General features: G+C 32.6%; 2 protein-coding genes across 2 annotated transcripts in view; one reads left to right on the forward strand and one right to left on the reverse strand.

The window, feature by feature from the left end:
* Positions 1-17,350, forward strand: part of LOC140445562 (uncharacterized) — a 156,016-nt gene that overhangs the window by 46,768 nt on the left and 91,898 nt on the right. The window lies entirely within an intron of this gene.
* Positions 14,828-15,244, reverse strand: LOC140446530 (uncharacterized). Its single transcript, XM_072539092.1, has one exon. It carries the CDS (start codon positions 15,242-15,244, stop codon positions 14,828-14,830), a length of 417 nt encoding a protein of 138 aa, XP_072395193.1.

Raw genomic sequence — 17,350 nt, forward strand, 5'->3', positions numbered from 1 at the left:
GAAGACAAAATGCATAACACTGCTTCACAACTACACAGCTCAAACGAAAGGTCACTCACAACAATACAGACATTTACTCAAAATGACCGGACAAACAAAATTACAAAAACCGATTATTCTGTAAAATCTGTCAAATCAATTAAGAATAAATGCAACCAATAACTGATATTTGTTACTGTTATTAACTTTTAAAAATTCTTTTCAATATTAAAACATTAACCAAAATACATATTTAAATAATTAATTCTCAAATATTTGCTTTCATTGCACATACACATAAAATACATATATAAATATTTCTACAGTACCTTACATAAAAGAACCACAATACATATGTTAATATACAACAAATATATATGTTGATATGCAATAATACATATGTTAATATACACTAAAATAAACAATCACTGTTTGTGAGACACTTGGGGCACTATTAAAAAAAAGGTTTCATATAAGTGGCAGAAACTAGGGAAAAATTGAAAAATATATTGGTTTGGGGAAAAGAATCTGTCTTACTTTGTTAAGACAACTGGTGTAGGGATATTCAGGAGCCTCACACGTTGGGCGACATTTTTGTAACGAAGGTACAAATGGAGCAAATCTAATACATGCCCCACGTTGGGCGCCATTTTTGGAACGATTATATTATGCTTACCATAGGGTAAGAATATAGGGAACAGAAAGAATGGGGGCAAAATAGGGCAAGCAAAATAAACGCTACTATGCGAACGACACTCAGTTGGTTGTTGGAGAGCTGGGGTCGTGGATAAGTAAAAGACAGGGGGGTTTGGATTGGGGCAACTACAAAAAAATGAAATAAACGGTCATGAATCTCTTGGGACAAACAGAAACAAAACGAAACAGGAAACACCTCAAGAAATTTAATATAGGGCGCCACTTGAGGTGCCTAATTATACCTATTACAACCAGCTAGTCGTAACTGGAGATATAATTATTAAACATAAAAAACATATCTTTTTCAAATAAAACTCAAAAAGAAAGGGTTTGTTAAAAAAATAAACAAAATGTTAAAAACAAAATTTAACATTTATTTTTGTGTCACCACAAACAGTTACAAAATATAGAGAACATAAGAATGCTCAAAAAAAAGACAATACAAAAATATAAGAACAATAGCTGCAAAATACAAAAATCCAAAAAAAACTTACATGTGTCATCTGTTTACAATTTCCAGGAGTTGAAGATACTACAAAAACTTACAAAATTTACATGTAAGCTAACCTTTCTTTTAAAGAAAACAAAACAAATCAAAAATGCTAAAACGGGCTGTCATAAATTAACATTAAATTTAAAAAAAACTGAACAAATAAATTGACAGCTAAAGTCAAACCATAAAATTTACTACTTTAAATATTATAAATTCTTTTTTGTATGAAAGCAATTATTACTTTTTTTAAAAAATGTCTGCTTTACTTTAAATTTACACAAAAAAATGTTACCTGGATTTCACTATTTCGCACATAACTCTGAAAGTTGTTACATCTCTGGACTGAAACTGCAAGAACGAAACTCTGGAACAAAGGGAAACCATTTCCATAATCTGGAACGAAAATCTGACGTGGATGGAGTTGAATCCTGGACACGAACACACGAACAAAAGGGACTGGATCTCACACTACAAATTGGATCGACCATTTGAGGCCGAAGCCGGCACTGAGCACAAAACTTATGACTCTGCCTCTTATTAACTGCTACTAAAATTGATTTCCATAACGAAAGACGAAGATTTCCCTGAAAAGGGACAAAAACAGAAAACTACAAATTCAAATTGAATTTGGACATGACGCTGGCCGCTCTTCACCGCGGCTCCAACGAAAGTGATGAAATTATCTTTAAAAATTGCTCGCATAAGTTAGAACAAACAAAGCACTTAGCGTATAAACTAAACACAACGGAAATTAAGACGTAAATTAATTTGAAAACGCAATATCGGGCGGTTTGAACAAAGAATTATCGAAGAATTTGCGCCTGTGACATAAATAAACAATAAAATTATTTATTATCGACGTCGGCGACCTAAAAGCAACGAAAGAGATTATTTGGGTTTTAAATTGAAGGATACGAACTAAGAAACATTGAAAATATTCTTCGTTATTATATTGCATATATAAGGGGATTTCAATTAACTCATATACGAGGGGATTCCAATAAATTTAAAATGCTACATATTAAATCTATAAAACTTTAGTTAAATCTATAAAGCACAGAAATAACGGTTTATTCTATTCCACACAATACTATGAACACCTCACCTATGCATGATTGACCTATTTTGAACCCTTGCTGCTCTTGCTCTTTGGTTAATTATATTTTTAAGTATTTTTGCTCTTGCTTTCGCGTGGTGTTTAATAGGTTTACTTCACGGTAATTATTAGGTTTTTACGATCTCCTTTCGTGCAAATAAATTTAAAATAAATTTTGTGGAAGTATTGAAAACAAAAGTTTTCAGTTTCAGTTGATTTTTCCATCAAGTAACAGTCGAATAAATTACTTAAAAACGCAAGTCATTTTTATAATTAAATTATCACCAATTTGCGCTATTTGCACCAAATGTATTTAACTTACTTTACATTAACCGATTTCAAGCTGACACCTATAAGGTAAGTTTTAGTTGAGTTTTTTCTCCATCTAAAAGAATATATTGTTTTTAAGCCTGCATTTTACAAATTGTAACATAAAGATATTAATACTTTTATTCAGAATTGGGTAAAGAATTGGATAACATTTCTAACTAATTCGATTATAAAATGTTCACTAACATTTTTATATAATACAAAATAAACGGAATTCTTATACAGAGAAAGAATATCAGAGAAGATCGGCGAAGATGAAATATTAGAAAACGATATCATCGAGGAAAGCTGGGAAAAATTCAAAAATATCATAATTAACCCTAACATATAAAAAAAGAAAACACCATGGTTTAAAGAGGAAATGAAGACAAAATATGAAGAAAAGAAGAAGGCGTTTTTACAATATAGAACACAACAAACACAGCAGGCATATAACCCCTATAAACGAATCAGAAATGAAACGAATACTTTTGTTAGACAAATAAAAAAGGAAAATTGGCAGAGTTTCTCAAAACAGATGAAACACGACTTCTACGGAACATAAAAAGAAGTATTGAGATTGATCAGAGGACAAAGAAACGAGATGAACGAACTAATAAAAACGTAACACATTCAGAAGGAAACATGGGTAGACCAATTTCGATCCCTATTTGCTAAAGGTGACAATAATGAACCACCAACACCAGAGGTGACGACAAACGTACAAGTAAATATTGAGGAAGAAGAGGTAAAGGAAGCACAAAGGAAATTAAAAAATAGAAAATCATCAGAAAAGGACATAAATACCGATCGAACTCTAAAGTACGGAGTACCAGATCTGACCAAACAACTATTAAAACTAATTCAAAAAATAATAGAACAAAACAGAATTCCTCAAGAATGGAGTTTAAGCATCCTAATACCTCTCTTCAAAAAGGAAGACAAATCGTACCCGGAAATTTACAAAGGAATGAATTTATTAAACACAATCTAAAACTAACAACCAAAGTGATAACAAATAAACTGAATAAACTTATAATATTAACAGAAGAATAACAAGGTTGTAGGAAGATTATGCACCGGCTATTAATTTATAATGAGGTAATTGTAAGAAAAATCATTAGAATATAACAAACCGGCATATCTATGTTTCGTGGAACTTAAAAAAGCATTTGACTTGGTTAAATTAAAGGACGTTTTCTAGTTATTGTACGCAAGAGAGATACTTCTGGAAATAATCAAAACGATCAAATATATCTACCAAAACAACAAAATAAAAGTAAAAGTAGAAGCAGAACTAACCTATCCTATTGAAGCTGGCAATAGGATAAGACAGGGAGATTCCATGAGTCCTCTACTATTTAACCTAATTATGAATCAAATAAAAAAAAAGTAAGAACTAAAAAAGCGTACCAAATGGGAGAAAAACAATTTAAAATAATCTGCTATGCAGACGACGCAATACTACTCAAAGTAAAGATGATTTACAACGTATGCTGCTCTTATTTAATATAACCACCACCAGAAAATTTAAAATGTTAATTTTCCCAAAAAAAAAAAGACAAAATGCATGGTTAGAACAGCAAATTTACTAAGATGTAAATTGGAGTTGGAAGGTCAGATAACAGAACAAGTGATGGAGTTTAAATATCTAGCCATTACATTATCTAGCTAAGGAAAGCTCGAAACTGAAGTGGAAGATCAAGTGAATAGAGCAAACAGGGCCGCAGGTTGCCTGAATGAAACAATATGGAAAAATAAAAGTATCGGGAAAGAAATGAACGGCAATTTACAAAACATTCATCAGACCAATAATAACATACGAGGCAGAAACACGATCTAACACAGAGAGGACCAAAAAGCATGTTAGAAACAGCAGAGATAATAACAACAAATGGAGTAGAAAAAACGGCAAGAGACGGTTCCCAATAGAAAGACGATCAGTAAGAAGACCACGAAAACGATGGAACGACAACTTACTGGAGGCACATTTAAAAATAGAGAGTCATGTCTACATAAAAAGAAGAAGAAGAAGAAGAAATACTTTTAACAAAAATATTAACCGATTTCTCATAAAATATGTTTATATTATTAAATAAAACGAAACCTTTATTTCATCAGAATTCATTCTTTCAATCTATTATGACTTACAACACACAGTGCTCATGTTTCACAGCTTAATTACAATCACAATATTAAGTCTTATGACAATTACGATAATTATACCAATAATAACCGTTTCTTCTTTTATTTGAAGTGCAAGTTATTTGTCTAGTCATTGCGCAATTTCTTTTTAAAAGTCTTGGGATGAGGCACTAACAATAGTATCTGATGAAGTTGTTAAACATTATGTTACAACATAGAAAACATTACGGTGTAAAAGTAATTATTTTGGTTGTTAGTAATACAGTAAATTACTTGTTCAGAAGTTAAGGTTCTTTTGCAATATTTCAATGAGATTGCAAAGTATTAATGTCAGCTTCTATTTTATTTATATACTAGTATAATTACAGTAAATTTTTAATATGTTATTTAAACTGATGTAACTACACTTGAGTGCAAAATAATCGATTCAAAAGCGATATTTGAGGTTACACTTTCTGTTGCAATGTAAAAATTACAACATGATTTTTTTAATTATTTAGTATTTAATATTACCACCCCTACTCCTAATTACACTTTCCAATCGATTTCGCATCTATCGGATGACTTTTCTAATAAATTCTTGAGACATTGCTTCCCATTTATCATTAAGCGCAGCTCTCAATTTTATTATGCTCCTTGGTGCATGATTTCTGTCCCGGACCCTTCGTTTAAGCTCATCCCAAACATGCTCTATTGGATTTATGTCCGAGCTTAACGCAGGCCAATTTATTGTAGGTATACCGATCTCAGATAGATAGGTGGTGGTGAGTTGTACCATATGGCATCGTGCATTATCGTGCAATAAAATGAAGGCATCGCCAATAAATCCCGCGTATCAAACTACATGTTCCGTCAAAATGTCTCTGATTTTACGATCTGCCGTTAAACCTCCTCCACCAGGCACGAAAATCAACTCGGTTTTCCTATCCATAGAACTGCCATAAGATTCGCCTTCATGGCACAATTCCTCGTATACAAAATTAAGCAAATCGCTCTCCTGGCCTTCCATTGACTCGACGACTCTTGTCGTTGCCATGTAGGCAGATCCTACTTCCGTCGAAGAATAATACATGACTCCATTGATAGTCATTCCAATCCAGATGTTCCCGAGCAAATTCTAATCGCATTTGCTTCTGGGCTGCAGTTAGGTTGGGACCCATAGCTGCTCTTTTTGGTGTCAGGTTGACTGCCTTTAGTCTCCTTCTGACTGTCCAAATGCTGGTTACCACACCTCGGACCTCTCTAAGCTCTTTTTTGAGTTTAGCACCACTCAAATGTCGATTTCTCAGGGATTTCGATACAAGAAATCGATGATCATCTCTCTCCGTTGTTATTTATTTACGGCCTCCTCCTTGTCGACGGATATAATCAGCAGTATCTTGATACCAACGATACACTCGGGGCACAGCAGATTGGCTTAAATTTAGTCGATTTGCCACGGTCCTCTGGCTCAGGCCTTCGCTCAATAATGCTCCTGCTTCGGTTGCGTTGACGGGTGTGGTATCCATTTGTAATGCAGTTTCGCACTTAAGTGACTGATTTATTAGTGGGTTGCTATGGAAATCGATGCGTACGATGTTAACCGAACGCGTTAAGTCGGTGCGTGTCGATTTCAATGAGTTAAATTCTGACCTCCTCTCTACCTGTTGCAATATTTATTTGTAATGCGTCATCCAATTCACCAAAAAACAAATTTTTTTTTAAAACTCAATAATGAGGTTAATGATTGTACACTAAATTTTTTTAAATTGACACTTTTTAGATTGAAACAGGAAACGTACTTTCGCAAAATAATTTTGTAATCGATTATTTTCCACTCAAGTGTAGTTTGTATCTAAAAGTTTCTTTTTTCTCCTACTCTAAAACTTTGCACTCGTCATCAAACCCCCAAAATTTATACTCTTACTAGTTAATTTTCATTGAGTTTCTTTTGCAATCTTTGTAACGATCGGGGTTTATGATAATACTATTATTATATTTATGTATCCAGACGTAATGTCAGTGTTATGTATACATTATATGGCTTTAGCAAGTTATCTGTTAAAGTTTTGTTTGGTCAAAGTCAAATGCAGTTTAGGTACTTACTCCTTTGAAATATTCGCAAATTTGTGTTAGGTATATTTTGCATTTCAGTAATGTAACGGACTAACCATACTAAAATACTTGGTTTTTATATATATATATATATATATATATATATATATATATATATATATATATATATACAAGGATTTCCACAGTTTTCACTGTATTCCTTCACTCAACCGTTTTCTCCAATTTTTCCTGTTTAGCCAGTCCCCTTCTTGTAGGTTTCTTCTACTCATTGCTTCGTCCACCTCATCTCTGAAAGATCTTCGGGGTCTGCCTCTCTTTCTTCTTCCTATCGGGCTCCACTCTGTTATTCTATTTATCCACCGATTTTGGTCTGCTCTTCTGACATGTCCGTACCATGTTAATCTCTTCTGTTCGATGTAGTCTATTATGTCGGAGTTCATTCCCATTCTCCTCTTAATCTCCATGTTATTTATTCTGTCTCTTCTTGTTACTCTGCAGCTTCTCCTTAGGAATTCCATCTCTGTTGCTCTTATTTTGTTTTTGGTTTTCTTATTTATTGTCCAATTTTCACACCCATAAGTGAGGATACTTCTTGTCATGGTATTATATATTTTTTTCTTTGTTTTCATGCTGATGTTCTTATCCCATAGTACCGGGTTCAATTTTCGTATGCAGTCTCTTGTTTGTCCTAGTCTATTTTTTATATCTTCCTCCGTTGTTCCTTTGTTTGATATTATGAAACCTAAATACTTATACTTGTCTGTTCCTTTGATTTGTTTACCTTCGTCTATTTCCAGCTGTTTTATTTCTGTATTCTCCGTTGTTAGGTATTCAGTTTTCTTTAGGTTTATTTCCATCCCGTTCTTTGTATATTCCTGCTCCAGTTTTCTCATCATAAAACTGAGGTCATCCTCGTCTTGTGCGATCACTATTTGGTCGTCGGCAAAACTTAGCGTATATAGATATTCGTTCCTTACTGGTATACCTATTCCTTCGCACTTTCTTTTCCATGGTTTCAGGGTTTTTTCCAGGAATATTTTGAACAGGGTGGGGGATGTGGAGCAACCCTGTAGTAGTCCCTTTGTCGTCTTAAATGGCCTGCATATTCTATTGCCCGTTTTGATAGCTACTTCGTTATTCTTGTAGAGTGCTTTTACCGCGTTTATTAATCTTCGTGGAACTTCGATGTCTTCCATTGCTTCCCATAGCTTGGTTCTAGGTATTGAGTCATATGCCTTCTTAAGATCAACAAAAGCCAGATGGACGGATCTATTTTTGGCCATTCTTTTTTCTATTAGTTGTTCGACCGTGTAAATGTGATCTAAGCATGCTTTCCCCGCTGTGAAACCTGCCTGGTCTTCTCCGATTTTATCTTGTATATATATTTCTAATTTTAATACTTGGTTTTTATTAGAAACCAAAAACATTAAGTATTAGCTTGCTCGGAAATGAATTTTAATTTTTACGAATAACCAGACAAAATTAAGAATTACGCATACCATTGTATTTTCTCATCAATATAATAACCCGCACAACTGAACGTTTCACACGGTAACCTAAATTCACATGCAATAATTATCTAGTTGCCTACAACAATGTTGCGTAATTGATGGAAGTGCTTCTTTCGCACAGTACAGTGATTCGTTCAATAAAACGTACATTATCAAGCCAAAAACTTTGATACTTAGTCGCTAAAGCAGCATAGTTAAGATTTTGTTTATTATAATTTCAGGAACATTATAAATTAATATTATTATGGGTACGACAGACATTAACAAATGAAAGGTAACTTATAATATAAATTAAAATTTTGTGATTTTTATGTCCAACTATAAAAATGTATTGCTGATTTTTATTTTAATAGATTTCTTTAGTAATCTATTTATTATCCTTTTTAAAGCTTTTCAGAGCAGATTCATATAAAAACTATTATATTGTCATTAGATGTTTTTTCTACAGTGTGGCCTTTCGAAAACGAACCGGAAGGCAAAACTGCTTGGAAAAACGCATATCGAAAAAATCAAAAACATTCCCGTGCTTGTTGAATTAAGATTTTTTACGGAAATATTATAGTTCACACTTTACAAACTCTGTATCCTCCTCAGCAGGATATGTAAAATTTTGACATTGACTATAAGTGGCTGGAAATTACTATGAAAAGATTTAATCAAAAATATATAGTTAACTTCCGGTTTTGTACTATCAGCCTTTATTTGGTTTAAATATAGTACCCCTACTGTCAAGAAAATTAATAAAAAATTACTTTAAAAATATTTTTTTTTGTTTATCGTTCTTAATCACCCGTCCAGCGCAAAAAGCTCAACTCGTTTCGACCACTCAGAAGTTTCACTTTTATCCGTAGGGCAATTAAAACTAGGTCAAACTCAACAACCTATCTCCAGGAAGTTCTGTTCCAAAATGGCCATTATTCTTTTTCGAATATAAGTTTCGTTTCGTTTGAAAGTCATAAAATGAAATATTAGAGACAGTATTGTGGGTTGCATACTCCAACGGCGGCAAATTAGCAGCTATTGTAGGGATTCGATTTGCTAACGTTCAAAATGTTAGATTATTAAAGATCGTATTGTTACACCCTGACGAAGTAAACTTAATAAAAACTTATACAAATGATCTAGATAGCCTATTGAAACTTCTAAATTAACTACATAAAATTGTATCAAATACAAATACTTAAATCCATACAATCAGAAAGAAACACCGAATCTGATAATGTAATTGTAAAAAATATATTATAATGACTTTATCAATTATTTAGTGGAACCTACGACGATCTTACACTCGTCTAGAGATGTTACAACAACTGGTTAAAAAACTTATACCATCCATATTATCTTTACAGAAAACTCATTTTAAAAATACTGAAGTTTATTATTCAAAAAACTTCACCTGCACATATAAGAATAGAGACAAATATATTATGCTAGTGGTAAAGTAGCGATCTACACTCATTCATCCGTCGATACAGAAATTCTCCAAATTAATACACAACTTGAAGCGTACTATAAGATAATGAAATTGTAAAAAATATATTATAATTGCTTTTTCAATTATTCAGTGGAATCTACGAGGGTCTTACACTCGTCTAGAGATGTTACAACAAATGATTAAAAAACTTATACCATCCATACTACATATTTTTACAGAAAACTCATTTACATTCACATATAAAAAAAGGGAAAATTATAGATAGATTATGCTAGTGGTGGTAATACAGAAATTATTCAAATAAATACACAACTTGAAGCGATCGCAATTACTATTAAAAATGGACATATGTAATATATACATTTCACCTACACGCACATAATTGCATATGGGGATCAACAAAAATTATTCCACTAGGTAGTAGAATCGAACTAATGTTGGACACTTTTCAGTTAAACCTACTAAATTAAGTAGAGAAATACTCATTTTGACATTTAAACTGGTAAATCCTTGGTTTATTTGCTATGGACCTTTCAATATGTGATCCAGCATTGTCACCTACCTAATCTTGTGATGTACTTTCCTACATCTGACACTATTATAGACTGACAGTATATAATACTCTTGTAATGTGCAATCTTTTCGATTGTAGTAACAAATCCTGATAATATATAGTACTCTTGTAATCTTATAATGGAAAATCAAAAATGCAAATTGGCAAGGCTATTATAGTCTTGCCAATTTAGTTTCAAATGAGATACATACATTACATGAAATATTACAATCAAATAATAATATTGATAGTTAAATTCAAGAGGGTTCCAATGTATTAACAAATGCCGCCGAAAAAGTCGTTGGTAAAATAATTTCCAAATAATTCAATTCATCAGTTCCTTGGTGGAATTCTGAATTTGTCCGATTTTTCTCGATTGACGATGGTAATACAATAAAATGTTGAAGTTGTGGAGTAAAAATTATAGTTTTATTGACAGCTACTATAATTACACTATAGATGTTGGTTAGGTTACTTTCTATAATAGACTGCGCTCAAATGAGCTCAAATCCCCAATTTATAATTTCACAAATAATGTATCCCTCCGCACAGAGGTTAATGCTTCTATCATACTAACAAACCTTAAACTATAAGCGTACAATACAATTTTATCTAGGCCGTTATTGCAACACAGTTCAATTAGAAAATATATTATTCGGAAATTTATTAAGTGCAGGTTTGCAGGTGAATGGGCTCTAATTATTAAAATATTACTCGATATGTTTCACAATGTCTCAATTATACACGATGAAACAATAAAAGGTCAAGAAGTTAAGAATAATGTGAGATTACAAATTAAGGGATTAATTTGTGATTGAACAAATCGATTCCGAAAATATAAGACACTTGCAAATAAATTAGAATTCAATAGTTAATTCTTAAGCTAATAGTTTTAAAAGATTCTTAAGCGATGATTTTGTTCCTCCAGATTTCTTGACCAAAAAAATAAGAGCTTAATCCAATGGTAGTGATATACCGCGTGATGACCTTTATCCTTTAAATTATACTATAACTATGGATGAATTAGAATACTCAATAATACGAAAAACTCTTCTTCCGGTCCTGATAACATCCCTGAAATATTTCTGCAAAAAATTTTTTCATCTGCAAAGAAGCTCTTGTTGAATTTCTACAATAATACATGGCGACATGGGAGGTTCCCAAAAATCTGGAGTTTATCTATCGTCGTCCCTATTTAAAAACAAAATCAACCAAAATCTCTGTCACATTCATATATACCTATTTCTCTATCTTGTGTAATGTGTAAAGACCTCGAGAAAATCATATTCAACAGATTAATGTGGATTTTAGGAAATAAAAAATTACTTGTCCCGGAACAAAGTTGGTTCCAGAAAAATCGTTTCAACACTGGATAATCCTATTAGTTTAGAGTCTGAGATTCACAAAGCAATGGCATGTGAACTAGAGCATACGATACAAGTTGGCGACATGGTATTATTTAAACAATTAGTCGATGGGGAATAAAAGGTAATATTATAGCAAATTCTTATCTCATCGGACTTTTAATATACGAGTTAACGGTACTTTATCTAATACAAAAATTCAAAAAACAAAAGGAATTGCCCAAGAGTCTGTCAATAGAGTAATTTAAGCGTCTCCCTATTTCTTATTGTAATAAATATTCCCTCTTGTGACTTACCAGTAAAAGCTAGACTCTTTGCTGATGATTTATTCAATTTCTTTAAAGAGATAAATGATAAAACTCGCTAGGTCCATCTACAGAAAGTACTATTATCAATTATCAACAACAAAATCAAAGGCTGTTATTTAAAAAAAAATTATCACTCCAGAATTAAAACTATTTAATGAGAAAATAAATTGATATCAGGAAAATGAAATGTTTAGGTATGGTATTTGACAGCAGATTATCCTAGAATCGCCACAATCATGATCTAAAGAGTACTTGTCAATCTGCACTTAACATTCTAAAAACTGCTAAACACAACACATGGGTAGCAGATAGTAAAACTCTGACTATTATGTACAAGTCATTGATCAGGTCCAAAGTCGATTACGCTTATATTATTTACAATTCAGCATTTGATAAAACAACTCGATCGAATACAAAACAGTGCTCTGCGCACCATACTTGGTGCCTTTTATGCTAGCTCTACTGAAAGTTTATACTGTGAAGCTGGAGAAGTCCCCCTAGAATTTCAAAGATAATTTTTCGACTGTTCTAACAACCAATCAAGTTTCGTCATTTTGTGTCATGTGGAACATTTTCACCCGATCATGTCAACATTAGACTGATAATTGCATTCAGTACAATTTTCAATCCCTATGACAACACGATCGAGTTTGACAACCTCATCCAAATAAATTTCAAAATGTCACGTTTCAATCAGAATTCTATAAAACCATACTTGAATCTCGATCAAGAACACCACAACAAGATTATAAATATTATGCGTGGTCATAGATCTTCTATAGTAGAGAACAGCAACGAATCTAATGTTAACTTAAATTTTAATAATTGTACTTTCACTAACTGTACTTTTAATAAATAAATGTTTCGTTATGTTGAGTTATGTTTTTTTTTTTTTTTTCGAAAAATTATCCGCCGAATATCCCTCGAACATTGATGAATGCCTCATAATTTCCTGACAAATTTCTCAAGCTCGTTGCTTGGTAACAGCACTCAGCCTTCGGCTTCGTGCTGTTACCAAGGAACGAGCTTTCGATTGTCATGAAATTATCTCGTCTGTTATCAATGTCCTAGGGATATTACTACTGAAAACAACTTTCACTAATATATACGGCATCAATACAGGCAAATCCTATGAATCCTGTTAACCATTACGTAAATTCAGACCGTTTTAGGAATATTTTTACAAAACATGCTAGGCTTGACCTTGATTTTTATGAAAGGGTAAATAGATACCTCAATGAACTTACATTCAAATTTTCAGATACCTCTTGTTTACCAAATGTCAATACTGTTCCTCCTTGGACTGTTTCCATCCCAACTATCAGTACCAAACTCTCCATACATAAAAAAGCAGATAACCGTCACATAGAAATTTATTTCAATATGTCCTTCAAGAACTCAAGACATGCAGTAACCATAATCTTATATATACCGATGCCCCTAAAACTATAGAGGGAGTGGGGGCAGCATTTATGTTTAATAAAACAAAAATATTAATTAAACTTCCTAAATTAATATCCATCTACACAGCCGAGTTAACCGTTATCTTCAATACAATAAATTGTGCGGTAGAAAATAGTATCAAAAACCCTGTCACTATTACGGATCAACTAAGTTCTGTAACTGTCTTAAATAATTTATATCCTAGCGGTCCAAGTCTACTACTTATTAAAACAGCATTAAACCAACTGCAAGCTATGGACATAGATGTCAACTTTGTATGAATTTCTTCTCATATCGGAATTCCTGGTTATGAAGAAATAGATTCCTTGGCAAAACTAGCACTCTCGAGTCCGGAAGCTGTAGAAACCAGAAGCATTCCACGCCTAGATGTAAAACCTATTATCAAGAACTTAGTATTCAATGCTTGGCAAACCAAGTGAAATCAATCAACATCCAAACTACGAGAAGTAAAACATTCGACATTACCTTGGAAATCAACCCCAAATAAGCGTTTACATCAAACCATCCTATCTCGTTTGAGAATATGCCACACCGCCATCACTCATAAACATCTGATGAAAGGTGAATTAAATATCACGTATGTGATATTGTGCTCAGTGTTCGCCATATTTTACATCATACTTATATTCTATAAATGTACTAAATAAATTGTATAACTTATAAACGGTACTACTCCAATGACCCTTTGAGGTTGAAGCATAAATCCTCAAAAAAAAAACTTCACTTACAGAATAAAAATTTAATATCTATTTAAATTTTTAAATTTGCAATCACACTAGTTATACATGACCGACGACGATACACAGCATGTCTGTAGCCTAATAGTTTAATGAAATACGATGTTTACTGAATTTAAAAGTTAGTAAAATAAAACATTTTCATGTCAAATCATGTCATATATGAATGGAGCTCATATTTTAAAAACAAATAATTAACATTTTTTAACAGGTTGACTGTGTTCCCAAAATATGTCAACTAAAGAACAGTGCGTTACCGGTCCCCCGGGACCGGTGGCTTGACGCGAACACGGTGCGTTACCGAACGTCGGGGACCGGTAGTGACGTAATTAGTTTTTACATTTTTACAGTTTTATAATATAAATTATACGAGTTTTAAGATCAGTTATTAACAGTAAAAACATTTTAAAACTTACCATTGTCAATCGTTTTTTGATCAGGTTTCCTGTTAAGAATATTTTAAAGTATCAAGACAGCTTACTATTTTTTACAGATTTAGATTAAAATATCAAAACTTCTTAATATTTTATTAGTGTAAATGATATTTGAAAACAAAAAAACATGTAAACTAAATAATATTTATGTCCTTAGTTATTAAACAAAAAAAAACATAAAGTTTCAAGAAAATAAAAGATTTTTTCGTAGTTATTAAAAAGAAACAATCAAGTTTCAGAAAAATAGATTATTTTTTATGAATGCTATTAAAGCAAGATAAACACATTCCTGGTTGTCCAGGACATTCATTGCAGTAACTTGATACTTTTGTCACCATATTACTTGCCTGTTTGCTTGAATGTGTTTCTCTTAATTTATGATAGCATCCTTGGCATTGTTTTCTCCTTTTCTTTCCAGGTCCTGACGGTTTATTAAAAGTATGTGGAACTCTTTTGGGAGTAGTGGCGTTTTCGTGTGCAGCTGTAGTAACAAGTAACTCCTGCGCCAATCTTCTTCTAAATTCCATTGTAGATAATGTTGTGGAACAACTAACCTTGTTATAAACACTCCAGGCATTTACAATAGATGTTCCAAGCATAAATTCAAAGGCTAGTTTACGGTACCATTTTAAACTTTTTCTTAAAACGGAATGATAAGAACTCATCTGATCACTAAAGTCTACTCCTTTTTTTGCTTGATATTGTAATCAATAATTGCCTTTGGTTTCAATACAAACTCACGTTGAAAGTTTCGCTTTCCTGTTGGTTCTAAAGTAGTTGTATGGGTTGGATCAGTGCTTAACATCAGAACTGGCCGTTTGTCCATCCATTTTATAATACGTAAGGAGTTGTTCTGTGTATCCCAAATTTCTCTCTTTTTCATTTTTTTAAGGACCGTTTTGGGAATAACTCTTCTGTTAGACCTCAGGGTTCCACAATAAATTATTTGTTTTTTGAATAATGATTTGGTTAAAGGTAAACTCCAGTAATAATTATCAGCATACAAGTAGCGATAGTTTTTCGAATTCAACATGTTCAAGAAGATCATACACTATCTGCTCACTCTGAGCTGTATTTGCATTGGTAGTCGTATTTTTACCACGATAAACGATTATGTAGTTAGTATATCCATCCACTCTACATAACTTATATAATTTAATTCCATACGGGTATGTTTTATTTGGCAGATATTGCTTTATTTGTAGTCTTCCTTGATAAGGTACTATACTTTCATCGACTACCAAAATCCGTCCTGGAGTTAATGCAGCTTGAAAATTTTTATTCAGCACTTTTAAAACTTCCTCTAACTTATACAGCCGATCATCTTTATTACACTGCTGATTATTACAAAAATGAATGCAACGCATCAGTAAAAGGAACCAGTCTCGTCTCATGGTAGTCGTAATAAACGCATTCCTGAACATGAGATCTTTCGACCAATATAAATTTATTGCGGGACCATCAACTAATCCCATAACTATTCATATTGAAAAAAAAAAAAAACGTTTCAGTTCGGCTATATCGCAGTCAACCCAGTAACGTATACGTGATTTTGATCGATGTATATTTAACAACATTTCCCAAGCAAATCTATTTGTTTCAGTGACAATATTCTGTAAAAGATCATCGGTTACAAATAACTTGTAAGCGTCTATAGAATTTATTTGGTTTTATTGATTTGTCTATATTTATTTCGTTAACGTTAAAATTTAATATAGGCATATCTTGATATTGATTTAACTCACGAGTTTCATTATCACTCTCACCTATATCATGCCACTCGTTTTCATTATCATTTTCAGATTCTGACATTTTTTCGTTATCAATTTTTGTCTCATTATCATCGTCGAATAAATCACTCTCACTTATATCACTGTACGATTCATCTGAAGAGAGAATATAGTTTTTGTCGATTACAGAATCGTCCGAATCAAAAGGATCGTCCCGTTCATTTTCACTGTCACTATTTGGCAACTCTGCAAGCACATGGTCTCTTAAATCAGTTGGACTTTGGCGCGAATTTACAATACTTGGGTTATCTTGGTCATATTTTTTATTTTCAACTGAAGTACTCGGTTCGTTACACTCTACAGTTTTTGTTTTGTTTGTATCAGCTGTTTGAGCTAAAAACAAAATCTTTTTAACACGAGATGACATTTTTAGACTAGTAAAACCACGTAAAACACGGACGTAAACACACCTGCTATTGAAATACAAACGATACTAAATGTCGATTGACTGCGCAAGCATGCAGATATATAAATATGCACCAGTCCCGCAGGACCGTTCTCGCACCCGAGTAACAAATTGTAATCTCTGTGCGTTACCGGCTCCCAAAGCCTGGTACATTTTTTCTTTTAGAAATGTTTAGAATCTTAAGACAAGTATAATGCTGTTTTTAGCATTTAAAACAAACGAATATTAACGAAGATATGCCTTTCGCAATTTTTAAAAGTTTGCAGTTTTCACACGCCGCACTGTAATAATAAGGAACACCGGTCCCAGGGGACCGGTAACGCAGTCAATCTGTTAATACTATATATTTATATCAAATAAACTAAACAGCACCATTTATTCATGATTATTCTTTGTTTTTAAATTAAAAAGTATCCAACCATAGATTTATTTCAGCTATTAATAATGAGTGCTAAACTTTCATGGTGTATGTTTCCGACAGTGGTTCTGTCAGAGTAATCCATATATGAGTAAATCGACTAATATATTTACCAGTACTAAATTAATACGAAAATGAAATCATTTTACTTAAGTCA

Source organism: Diabrotica undecimpunctata, chromosome 7 (genome assembly GCF_040954645.1).
Source record: "Diabrotica undecimpunctata isolate CICGRU chromosome 7, icDiaUnde3, whole genome shotgun sequence".
NCBI lineage: Eukaryota > Metazoa > Arthropoda > Insecta > Coleoptera > Chrysomelidae > Diabrotica > Diabrotica undecimpunctata.